General features: G+C 30.7%; 2 protein-coding genes across 4 annotated transcripts; both read right to left on the reverse strand.

Annotated features, from left to right (window-relative positions):
• Positions 1-4865: 4865 nt before the first annotated feature.
• On the reverse strand, positions 4866-8070 carry Fcp3C (Follicle cell protein 3C). Of its 3 annotated transcripts, XM_085193678.1 has the most exons (5): positions 7959-7976; positions 7491-7539; positions 7256-7423; positions 6497-6676; positions 4866-5315 (listed from the first exon to the last, which is right to left on the reverse strand). In XM_085193678.1, the coding sequence occupies exons 3-5, from the start codon at positions 7397-7399 to the stop codon at positions 5142-5144; spliced, it is 498 nt and encodes a 165-aa protein (XP_085049804.1). In that variant the 5' UTR covers positions 7400-7423; positions 7491-7539; positions 7959-7976; the 3' UTR covers positions 4866-5141. The 3 variants fall into 3 exon arrangements, with proteins under 3 accessions (XP_085049804.1, XP_085049802.1, XP_085049805.1); XM_085193676.1 differs by lacking the exon at positions 7491-7539 and having other exon boundaries at positions 7959-8070; XM_085193679.1 differs by lacking the exons at positions 7491-7539; positions 7959-7976 and adding an exon at positions 7764-7915.
• A 2715-nt stretch (positions 8071-10785) lies between these two features.
• On the reverse strand, positions 10786-12300 carry LOC146534457 (uncharacterized). Its single transcript, XM_085193278.1, has 4 exons — positions 12044-12300; positions 11785-11955; positions 11399-11643; positions 10786-11346 (listed from the first exon to the last, which is right to left on the reverse strand). The coding sequence occupies exons 1-4, from the start codon at positions 12150-12152 to the stop codon at positions 10876-10878; spliced, it is 996 nt and encodes a 331-aa protein (XP_085049404.1). The 5' UTR covers positions 12153-12300; the 3' UTR covers positions 10786-10875.
• Between the last annotated feature and the right edge of the window lie 290 nt (positions 12301-12590).

Genomic DNA, 12590 nt, shown 5'->3' on the forward strand with positions numbered 1-12590 from the left:
AAATATTGACTCTATCATAATAAATTACTAGTTACACGTAATTGAAAAGAAAATATAAAATACCTATCAATCAATAAAAGAAAATTTTAATTTAACATCAATACAATTCAGAACTAGAGATGAAGCTCCACGCAAGGATGCGCAGGCGTCGTTTCTTTTTAGAAAGCGGCACGTGTCGGGGTTGTTCACCCTGCCCGATCCGGGTCACACCGCGCCCGCGCGCCTCTCCACTACTGGTCCTTGATAAGGAAACTCCATTGACACCATAAGGGAACCGGGTCGCCGGATAAGGCACTCCTTGAGAGATATATGGGACGGTGATAGTGACTCATGTATGTAGGTAATGCAAGATGAGATACGAAATGATAAGGGTATTCGGCGATATGATGTCCACTTGACTTGGTTTTATCAATTGGTTATTAATTTTAGAATTCGTGCTGCAGCATCTAGATGTATGAAGGTAGATATATGTTTGGTTCTTAGATATTTTTTTTCAGCTTCAGCTGTATCTCGCATATAGAAAGAGCAGAGGAAACGTAGCGTTAAGAAACTCCGTTTCTCACATTCCGAATTTCCGAATTACATGTTGAGGAGCAGAACTCAACGGCGCACTGCTTTGATCTTACATTAAGATCTTAGAATTACACAGAGTAAGATTTATTGAAATATGTTTTATGATTTATTTTTTTACCATTATATTTATTTAGTATTTACTATTTATTAAATCAATAAGTAGTTTAATTTAACTTATTCCAAAAACAGATATCATCCACGTGCTTTTTATATTAATAAGTCAATGTCAAATATAAACTAAAACGAAACCTTGACTCTTTTTTCATTAAAAGAACATTTAGCTCCTTCCATTATTCTTTTAAGTCACACGAGGAATATCACAAGTCGAAATCCGACGCCGTATGCATTACGAGTTGTCATGTCAAGTGCGCGCCGGTACGAGCACTCCAAACCACAACAATGGCTTTTATTTGTAAAATAAGCACAATCTGGTTATAAAGGAACATTGTCTAAAACTTTGACGACGATGTACCTTTTGGAAGGGAATTGAAAGTATAAGTATATTAATAAAAATTAATATCTAAGACGATTTGTTTTTAATCTAGTCTAGTTTTACATAATTTTCTTTATTTGTCCCTCTTTTTCTATTGCTTCTTCGCTCAATTCATTATGTAACAAAATCATTAAAAAATAAAAATAAAACGAATTCGAAACAATACCTATAACTCTAACAAAAACTCAATTGTAGAAAACAGTATTTTAATTACTTCAACATAAAGAAAATTGAATTGAAATTATTGATTTATTATTTTTGTATAATATAATAATAATATGCATAGACTATTTAAAATCCGTTATTTTTGGTGTCGTTGCCGACATTTTTTAGCCATTGTTCGGTGTAGTAAATTTTAATGCAATTTTTTGGCTGATGCCAACCTAAAAGATAATAGATTAATTTTTTTCTATGTCACCTGTAAATTTAAAAGGCAAACTTGCAAAATCGTCAAAACTGTTATATGTTATAATACATTATCTTTATCTCTATAGAATCCCACGATAACTGACAAACATATATCATACTTCGCGGCCTAATATATTATCAGTTGTACTGAATTAGTTCCAGAAGATTCTTAATTACCTAATTCGGATTATTCAGTATTTGTATTAAGTATTTAATTAAAAGACATAAATTGCAAACAATTAAATAATAACAATATATCATTAATAGGGTTTATGTAGTGTGATAATCATGAAAATTTCAACGTATAAAATATTTTCGAGGCCGAGTAAATATAAAAAAATAAATAAAATGAAAATATAATATTTAAGTTAATTTGATTTCATTTCATTGCTCTGATTGATAAAGCAACGTTTAGTTCCGCTATTCAACTTGGCAAATGTCGAAAATTTTGCGGAAAGTGATATCGAAATGTTTAATGTCAACTCTGTAATAAACGAGAAGAGCTCGAAACTGAAAAAAAAAAACATTTAAAACCAGCTCCTGGTTTATAAGGGATTTTTTGTAAGAAATTTTCAAGTTAAGGTTATAATCCATACCTATATTATAAATTCGAAAGTAACTCTGTCTGTCTGTCTGTCTGTCTGTCTGTCTGTCTTTTACGCAATCAGGCCCAAACCGCTAATTTAATTGTGATAAAATGCTCATATAGAGATACTTGAGGGTCCCGGGATGAACATAGGATACTTTTTTTTTCATATTTGTAATATTTTCGATATATATCAATATATTAAATTACTTATTAATTTGACATGCAATTTATTCCGCCATGTTAATAACAATCGTCGCGTTGCTAAGCAACGATTTGAAAAGTTTGTTGTTAGAAAACGTCACCCAAAATGAGCTTGCTTAACGCATCTCTCTATTGAAAACTGAAAATAATTTCATAAATATATTTAATAAATATTCGTATAGTTCAAGCGGGCGTAGCCGCGTTCGGGTCCACTAGTTATTTATAAATCAGCTATACGATTAATGGCAATAAATATATATTATTTTAATTGTTATGTGATTTTATGTATTTGTTTTGTATTAACATTTACATTTTTCGTCAGAACCCGTTACCAACTGGGGGGGGGGGGGGTGTTAGCAATCTCAATAGACAAATATATAATAAATGTATAATGTTTTATAATATTATTATACTTTAATAACGGAATTCGCAGTAACAATGACAACAATTTTTATTAAAATAATTTATATTTTCAACGGGGATGACACCCACATCGCCTCCTACTGTCCCAAACAAAAATACACCACTTAAACTCAGTTGCTCCCGCTAGCTGGAAACTGGGTCAAAATGATTGACTTATTTCTCTATTTACGACGATACGCCCTATGCGCTTTGAACAACGTCCCTACAGTTATATAAGTATTTAATAGCTATGATACTTATTATAATTTATACTATTAGTATTTAACAAAGGAAAAAGTAATAAAATGAACAAGCTTCACGCTGTACCTAGTGTTAAGACACTCCGTTCCCCATTTTTCTAGAGGATTATAATAGGAGAATTCTAAAGGCATTGCGTTTTAAGAGGAAATGAAATTATAGATTAAAATAAATATTTCATTACCTCGAGTGGGGATCCAACCCACAACCAGTCACACTTTTGCCCCTGCGCCACGACTGGCCTCTGGAATAGGTAATACCATATATTTATTGGACTTTATCTTATTTCTGCAATTGAATAGAAATTAATTACTTCGTTCTTTACTTTTCAATTGCTGAATCAGAATGTTTATTAATAAACATACTTTAGATTTCGATCGATATCTTACATTTTATCTGGATTTTAATTAATAAACTCTAAATTTAAAATATTTGTGGAACTAAAATAATCATTAAGTATATGCGCCTAAAATACTTTAAGTAGGTACTTAGGCCACGATTGCACAGCTAGCCCAATGCCTTGCCATTTGCAAGTGAATTAGTATAAACGAGTCACTATTACTTTATATTGCCAATTTAACCTATAACCTCATCAAAGTATAGTTATGTAATACTTATATTTATAAATAGTTTTAAACGATTTTAATATATAAGAGTGTTTGCTTATCTGTGGTACTTACTTTCAGACAAGCTGTGAGAATTTTCCAGATCGTCCAAGGTCATCTGTAGTGTGTATATGAAATATGTCGTCAAAGGTTCTTATTACCCTTTTACGATTTGTGATACGTTTCCATCCATCAGCCTTTTAAGGTCCACTGCTGGACATAGGCCTCCCCCAATGCTCGCCACTCCGTCCGGTCCTGTGCCCTTTGATCCCTTTGTGATACGTTTACGTGATAAAAATTTACTTTCTTTTTCACGCTATAGACAGAGGGAACCTAGTGTAAAGACACTCCGTTCCACACTTTCCGAGGAATTTCTTTGAGGTTTTGAGTGGCTAAACTCAACGCCACGCTTTGCCTTGTTACCAGAGCGAAGAAAAAGTTTTTTTTCACGTTTCACGTTTTTGCCACTGTGCCACGATGGCCTCATTTATTTAATAAACAAATATTAAATAAAGCTATTAAAATGTTACTTTTTTAAAATCAAAATCACATTTATCAGATTATTTAAAGATACACGATCGTATCAATGGACGTTACTTCTTATGTAATAATTATGCAATACTTTACTTAAATAGTTGACCTAATGAGACCGCAATTAATATCACTTAATTATGAAGCTCCAGTCTTCGCATTTAATTTTATATTGATTGGATAGCTACTATGGATTTCGATGGACAAGCAATAAGTAAAGATTTTTTTGCTATAGTTTTAAATAAATATATTAAATATTTTTAACAATACAATTAATTTTTCAGTGTTACCCAAAGGTATATGTATCTAATATATTTTAAAATTTCCTAATGCTATGAATTGTATGAACAAGTCGTTATGTTTTAGAAGATTAAGTACGATATTTGAAGTATAATTTTATAGGTATGTATGTTTATTTATATACTCTACATAAAATATCTATACTGCTGTGGTTCGTTAAAATTTATCGCTAATAATTATAATATTCAAATTTTTTATTACTCAATAACGAAATAGAAATTGATATAACATAAATATAACTTTCTTTTTTTATTTATTTTATATTCTTTTCACAATTGACGATGCATTTTTGCTCTATATTTTCAAGATAACAGCTTTAAAATACTGCAGAAGCAGGTATTCATCTATGACTAAACCGAAATCCCTTAAAAACATTTTGTAAAAATTCAAAAATAGTTTTAAAACATTTTTTTATTTATAACTAGAAAAAATAGAATAAAAACATTTATTTTTAACAAAGTATCTATTGCAAAACTAATTTTAAAAAATTAAAAACAAATAAAAAAGACTTACGTTGACGTATATTTACAACATAATAATATTTGATGTGATGTACTTCGCTTAATTATATACATAAAATATACATATACAGTATCTAATGAATATAATGACAAAACTGTTTGCAGTTACGAGTAGATCTGCTTTCTACATCACGAACTATAGATATTTTACATATTTATTCTTTTTGAAAGGCACTATAAACTTATTAAATTAAATTTTAACTTATAACATATTAATACAAATTATAAAACTATAAGCGACAAATCTAATATTATTATCATTAACATTTATGATGTTGTCCGTCCGTACAACAGAATTCTTTACCAGCAGAAAAATTAGTAGGGTTCCACTGACCACCACAGTTCCTGATGAAGAGGAACGCCTTCTCTCGCCGCACGTCACGCTCGACCGCCCCGCAAATCACCGGACCGGCACGAGGTAAGTATTTTAATATCTGGATATTTTTAGAGCAAAATTAAAATTATTATAATTTGTATTGAAATTATTATTTAACAGAGTGCCGCTGTATGTTTTAATTGTTTAATTATATACTATTCATATTAAAGCTTTAACCTGCACTCACGTGTGTTCTACAATACAATTAATTTATAAAATGTAACGACGCAAGTATAATTTTCTTATAATGACGTTGTGTCTATTGATATCTGATTAGTAAGAAAATTAAGAAAATAATATTAAAAAATACTTTTTATTGTATATTATCCCGGGGTTAATTTCCGCCACTCGACACGCAGTGTCTCGAAAAAATTGGCGGGAAGCGTGTCTTAAGTCTAGAGTCTCTCTCATATAGCAGTGTGAGTAGGGTAGAGTAGAGAAGGGGCACAAAGTGTGGGATACACCATGAAGCTGATTAATAATTAATAATATCCCTTTTTTAAGTAAGTACAAGTACCAACCGCCATCATAAAAAAATAATGTAAATCAGAAATAGAAACAAGGAAATCGTTTAAATAACGAATCAATGGCTCGAAGCCCGTTTACATCTCAAAGAGAGTGCGGGCAATAATAGCTTCTCTCGGCAATGGAACGGTAAAGACTAATTAAAATGAAAATCTACGAGGGAAGTGATTGCCAACACGTAAACTTCGTTTTATTGTCTTCCTTCTCATTACTTTCTAAACATCTAAACCGTTGCATATTATGTAAAATTAGTCGTTAAATAACAAATTATGGAGAAATCAATTATAGTTAAGGATTAAAATATTATTACAAAAGTTATTATGGAGCCAGTCGTGGCGCAGGGGCACAAGTGACTGTAAACGCGAGTGGTTGTGGGTTCGATCCCCACTCAAGGAAATTAAATATTTATTTAAATTTATATTTACCTTTCTTCGTTCCTTTAACACGTAATGCCTTTAGAATTCCGCGGAATATACGGAACGGAGTGTCTTAACCCTCTGCCTACCCTGCTATATGCGGGATATAATAATAAACAATATACAAATATTAACGTTTGTCAATAAATTTCGCTGCAGCCTTCCGAGCTATGGTTATGTAGAGTACAACTAGGTATATATCTGAATCAGTATGGAATCACTCGCTTTCGCGTTATACGATGATGCCAGATGACCAAGAAATAGAAATAAAGTTTTAAGAATTGCTTGGAAGGCTTACCACATCGAGACACTTGCTAATACAATGTTTAAATCCTCCTGAGCCGCAAGGGAAACTAGGTCCATCAGTGTCATAGGTGACTACAGGTTCCCCCTGCGGTGGTCCTCGCGGACGACTTCTCCGGCCCTCCTTTATACCAACTTGCTGTGACATGAACACGCCGCACTGACATGGTTCTAACTAAAGGTAGTACACAATAGAAACAAAGATTTTAAATATGTATAACATAAATATCAATCTTGATTTAGTTTTATTTAAAATAGCGAGGAATAAGTAGGGTATGTCTGTCTTTGTCTTAGTGGTGATCTAACCCCCAACCTTCATTATCCCTCTGTGTCTTCTACGCCGCTACGGTCCTGTCATGCATTTTTATAGTCAGGAAAAAGTTTGTAACTTTGTTCTCATTGTTATATTCTTTTCTTTTGTTTTAGTTTCACCGTTTTCGTTTAGTTTCTTTTGTTTTAGTTATCATCCACTAAGCAGGGTAGGCAGAGGAAACCTAGGACCCTACTATTAAGATAACATTAAGACTCTTCCGTTGCCCACTTTCCACTGAATTCTGGAGGCATTGCGTGTTGAGTGGCGAAACTCAACGCTGCGCTGTGCCGCGTTACCCCAGCATTTTAAATATTTCATTTCCTCAAATGGGAATCGAACCCACAAGAAATTATAACTTCAATAGCCGTTATTTCAATATGTTATTGATAACGGTTGATAACGTCAAATTATATATTTCTAAATACAAAATCTATATTTTACCTCGTCAAATTCTTCATCCAGATCGATAGTCTCTAATGACCTGAGGCTTTCTAGTTCGTCTCGCTTCAGTTTCCGCCGGGCGTCGCCTGTCGCCGCTAACCACAAGAATGCAGCCAACAACACCCATTGCCGGCCACCAATCATTGTAGATTAAGTTATCTATCACAACTATAAAATGTATAAATAAATCATTGAATATATAATAATAGTAATTTGAGCACGTGTTACAACTTACATGGTCCTGTAACTAAAGGGCCGGCGTGGTCAATTATACAGCTTGCCAGCTATAATTTTTTTAATAATTTAATTTTATTAAACAGCTATTTTATACTTTTATTTTTTAAAAGTCAAAAATAAAATAAAAAAGGTAAGTGTGTCTAGCTCGACAGCCTAAAGCACTCAATGGATGAGATACGGATTTATTTTATTATTTATTTCATCACTATATTATTTATTTCAATTCAAATAAATAAAATCAAAACACACAGAATAAAATTCAATTCCATACTTTGGTAAAGCGAGGAGTTCCGGATGCTCCGCCACTCAACACGCAATGTCTCCAAAATTCGGCGGAAAGTGGAGAACGGAAGTCTCTTAATGAAAACGAAGTATCTTAACAAAAGGTTCCCAAGTTCCCACTGCCTACTCTGCTGTGTTCGGAGCACTTGCGTTAAGGTAAAAAAAAGATAAAAAAACAACTTACTTAGCACTCAAGAGGTCACTTAAAATAAAAATTCAAATCAAATCTTAACATGACAACCTAATAATAACAAATGTGACCTTATTACAGAAAAATCTCTATATAAATAGTTTTCAATGGAATTTCTTTAGTGTATATAATTTTAAAATGCTTACTCAGCACTCGGTTACGTGCAAAATAGCTGCATTCGAACTAGGCTACGTCCATGTACGTGTGGCAATTGATCGGAGATTCTCACAAGACGTAAATGCCTTCACATCGCGGGATGATAAGCGAATAATTGGAATTTTTACTTACTGTATATCGGTACGGATACCTATTTATAAGGTATTTCTATCATATCATATAAGATGTTTTAGTTAATAGTTTTTTTTAGCTTCACACTTCATTCCTAATATAGTAGGGAAGAGGGAAGGAATCTGGGAACCTAGTGTTATGATACGTCCTCATTGAGGCTCTTTCGTTTCCTACTTCTCGTCGAAATCTGCAAATATTGCGTGTAAAGTAACAGAATTCAATGAATCAATAACTTAAGTATATTATACAAATATCTTTTTTATTATTAAATTGATGCATACTTACTTAGTTTATTGTAGTGAACATACTTATTTGAAATACTAGGAATTGTAACACTATATAATATTAAAGTTATGATGAGACCGTTTACTAAAATTACTTTTATAATTATGAGAGCGTTACATTCTATATTATGATACATATAAATATATATATATATGACATTTTAATTTATCTACAGAAAAGTTAATTTGTATAGAAAATATTATTTCTAGAGATCTAATATTGATATTCAAATAATTTCAAACATTGCCCATTTCTTAGATCGATAATACTTTGTAACAGTGAAATATTTGTGGAAAGGAAAATAAATAAAATATGTTTGTATAGTTTATAAAATACATTTAATGAACGCTGAAAAATTTTATGATAAAATTTAAAACTCTTTTATAAAAGACGAAGGTAGATTGTCGCGAGGTAAGGAAGCATGGACGTAAAGACATATTATATTTTATTATAGTAGTATCAGAATTCAAAGTGACAAATAACATTCGCTGATCATCTTTGTAGGTATACCGTGGATACACATTGGTACTCTAACGCAAATTTTATAAATAACCTGTAAGTACTTAATAAATTGGTACAAATATACACAACACCTTTTTCTGTTTACTATGGTAAACAGAGGGAACCTAGTGTTAAGACATTCCGTTTCTGAATTACCACCAAATTTTTATAACATTGCGTGGTTAAACTCGGCTATACTCTTTGCTTACCAGAGATGCTTAGCAGCTATTATTTAATACAATAGTAATTTATAACATTTTAATTTGAATAATATGAGTCATTCACAAAATAACAATTACATGTTTCAGCCACGTTATTAATTTTAATTATATATTCCATCTATTTCATATAGTAAGTTATCTAATAATCTGAAATGTGACATTAAGAGAATGCCGAAAAAATATGTTTTACAAATTTTAGATTACCTTACACACAAGTTATTCATTAATAAATAAATGACAATTTGTCTTATTAAAAAGTAATCACAGAAAGTTATTAAAACATTTTTAATAATCGACGTCAAATCTAACCTTAATTAGAGTTAAAATTTGTATCTTACTTTGTTTATATTTTTATTTACATATTATTTAAAATATTAGTTTATAGAAGTAAATGTATCTAATACACTAATGAAGTCTACTTATTAATTATAGACTACATGTAGCTGAGTCCGCAGACAGATCCTAGAGTTAAAACAGTCCACTCTCCACTTTCCGCCGAATTCTGGGGACATGAGTGGCGAAACTCAACGCCGCGCTTTGGCTCGACACCAGAGCGAAGAAATGAAAATAATAAATGTTTTATTTCCTCGAGTAGGGATCGAACCCACAACCTATTGCAGATACAAATATATTTGACCAATATCAATAATTGATAGATAATAATAATAATACAATTTCGATAAAAAATAACTACCTTATTAAATAAAATAACATAGCATCATACTTGGTGTCATTAACATTACATTTCTTTCTACAGATACTAAATATAATTTATTAAGCAATATTAAAATTATGCTGAATTTGTACATAATTGGTTTCACAAACTAAAATTTGTAGAGTCAGCTGATTTATGGTTAAATTATTGTTTAAAGTTGTTTTCAATAACCATTATTTAAATAAGTGCAGTATTTGTACTTGAGAAATCAGGATATTATGCTGAATAACAATTGTACAAATGCTTTATAAATTAACACTACATACCAGCAGTTTGGTAAAACTTTGTAATTTGGATGAAGTACTGAGCAAATAAATACTATAAACTATTAGTCTCAGGTTGCAATTGACTATTAAATAATTGTAGGAGTGTATGACAGGTAGTCACTATTTACTTGATTCACACATCAAAACAGAGATAAATTGAATAAGAATATCTGCTCAGAATGCCATAATAAAAAGAACAGAACAGAATAAGAATATCAAATGCAAAATGCATATGTACATAATATAATAAAAACAACTTTACTTTGTCAGTATTGAGAGACTTTTTCCCTACTTTTCACCTTATTTTCAATAATTGGTGAATTTTACAACCAAACCAAAACTTAACAACATGCTTTATCTACCAGAATAAGGAAATTGAAAAAATTAAATATAAATATTTCCTTGAAAGTATTCAAATCCACAACCATTGTATTTACAGTAAGACCTTGTCCCAATGTGCCATAATGGCCAATGCTCACAATTGGTGTGTAAGATAAATTTAATAGATAGATTGGCACACCAAACATGAAATATGGATAAACAGATTTAGGGTTGTATACTAAATTTAATATAAATATTATTTTGTAATTAAGAAATATTGACACTTGAGTATATATTTAATATTTTGATTAAACTTAACTATCTTTAGCAAGCATCAGCTTAGCCTCTCCTTCAAACACAACTTTTTTTTCTTCTTCGACAACACAAAAAAACTTAACTTTGAGAATTTTTCTGACATCTACAAGTTCAACACTGATAGTAAGTTTTTCACCAACAAAACATTTATTTGGGAATTTCATAGTTTGGGACACCAGTACTGTGCCTGGTCCGGGCAAATGTGTTCCAATGAGTCCAGCGACAAGCCCATTGAGAAATGCACCATGAACTATGGGCCTCTTATTTCCATTATTCTTATGCAGGTAATTATGATCGCTTGTTAAATTTGAAAATGTGTCTAAATCCTTTTGTGTCAAGGTTTTTTGTATCCTTATTTTGTCACCAGCTTTAAATGATGCTCTACTGAACGATGATGTGTGAATTTTACATATCTTTTGGTAGTTTTTATTATTCACAGCAATATATGGGAATCTGTTTGACAACATTGTCTATTTTTTTATTATTTACTGAATCTATTATGAATATCAATAAACTTTATAAAATTTTCCCAATATCATTTAGAAATATGGATACTAAATTAGAAATAATTTTATTTTCAGAATTCTGTAGTGTTTTAATATCATTAACAATCTCAGGATGCTTAATTGATGATATAGCACTAGTATTAAATAAATAAATAAAAATAGTTATTACATCTGCTATTGTTTCATCATGGTTTGATTTTAGTAATATAGCAATTGCTTTCAAAGTGTCAGTGTTCAAAATGTACTCTACATTTTCTGGATCTGAAACCCAAATAAAATTATAATTAATATTTTGAATAAATAATTGTATTTTTTTTTCAATAACATAAATAAATAATTTTTCCATAACAATTATGATACTTTACTGAAGATTTTATTTAATTTTTGATTAAGTAAAGTTACCAATGCATAGATTACAAATTCCTGAAGCAGCAAAATGTAGAAGTGTGACATTTTTTTCATTCTTCAGTACGTGGATGAAAATATCTAACACACCGACATCCCTAATATAGCCATAGTTAATAGGGTCGTAAGCAAAATTAGCTAAATTTGCTAAGACTTGACATTTAGCATCTGAAAAAAAAAATACAATTATTTGTACGCGTAAAAACAATAACTTTGAAGTATAATGTATTCTGATATGTGCATATAACGTCCGTACCAAAGGAATTTGTGTTGATGTATTCATCAACTAGCAAAGACAAATAGTCTTCACGATCAGTTCCATCTTCTGGTGTCCTCTTCTTTAATTGGGCTCTGCTACTAAACATGGATACATTAATAATTATCTCGTATCAACACCAAAATAATCATGTGTTTTATAATATAAAGTATTTAAAGACCCGAGACTTATTATAAATAATTTGGCTAATGAATGGTTTACAAATTATTAAATCAAAATCAAGACGTGACACTGACAATAGGTCACCAACTTACCATAGATAATATAAAATATAAGCACTAATTATAAGATTTCCTTCCTTCCTCACTCATTTTGTAAAGATGGTACCTTTACAAAATGAGTAATAACTTATGTATGAATGATAACTTATATGTTATTTTGATATATAAGCTATATAATTACAATATGTTTCTGGATAATTACATTTAAAATAGGGTTTTGGCGTAATAGTAGAACATAACTCCATTCTTATTAATTGTCACATTTATAATATTAATAGGATAGGATATGAGTTATCATCACTCTA

Source organism: Heliconius melpomene, chromosome 11 (genome assembly GCF_056956725.1).
Source record: "Heliconius melpomene rosina isolate 202511_hmr_F chromosome 11, ASM5695672v1, whole genome shotgun sequence".
Classification (NCBI taxonomy): Eukaryota; Metazoa; Arthropoda; class Insecta; order Lepidoptera; family Nymphalidae; genus Heliconius; species Heliconius melpomene.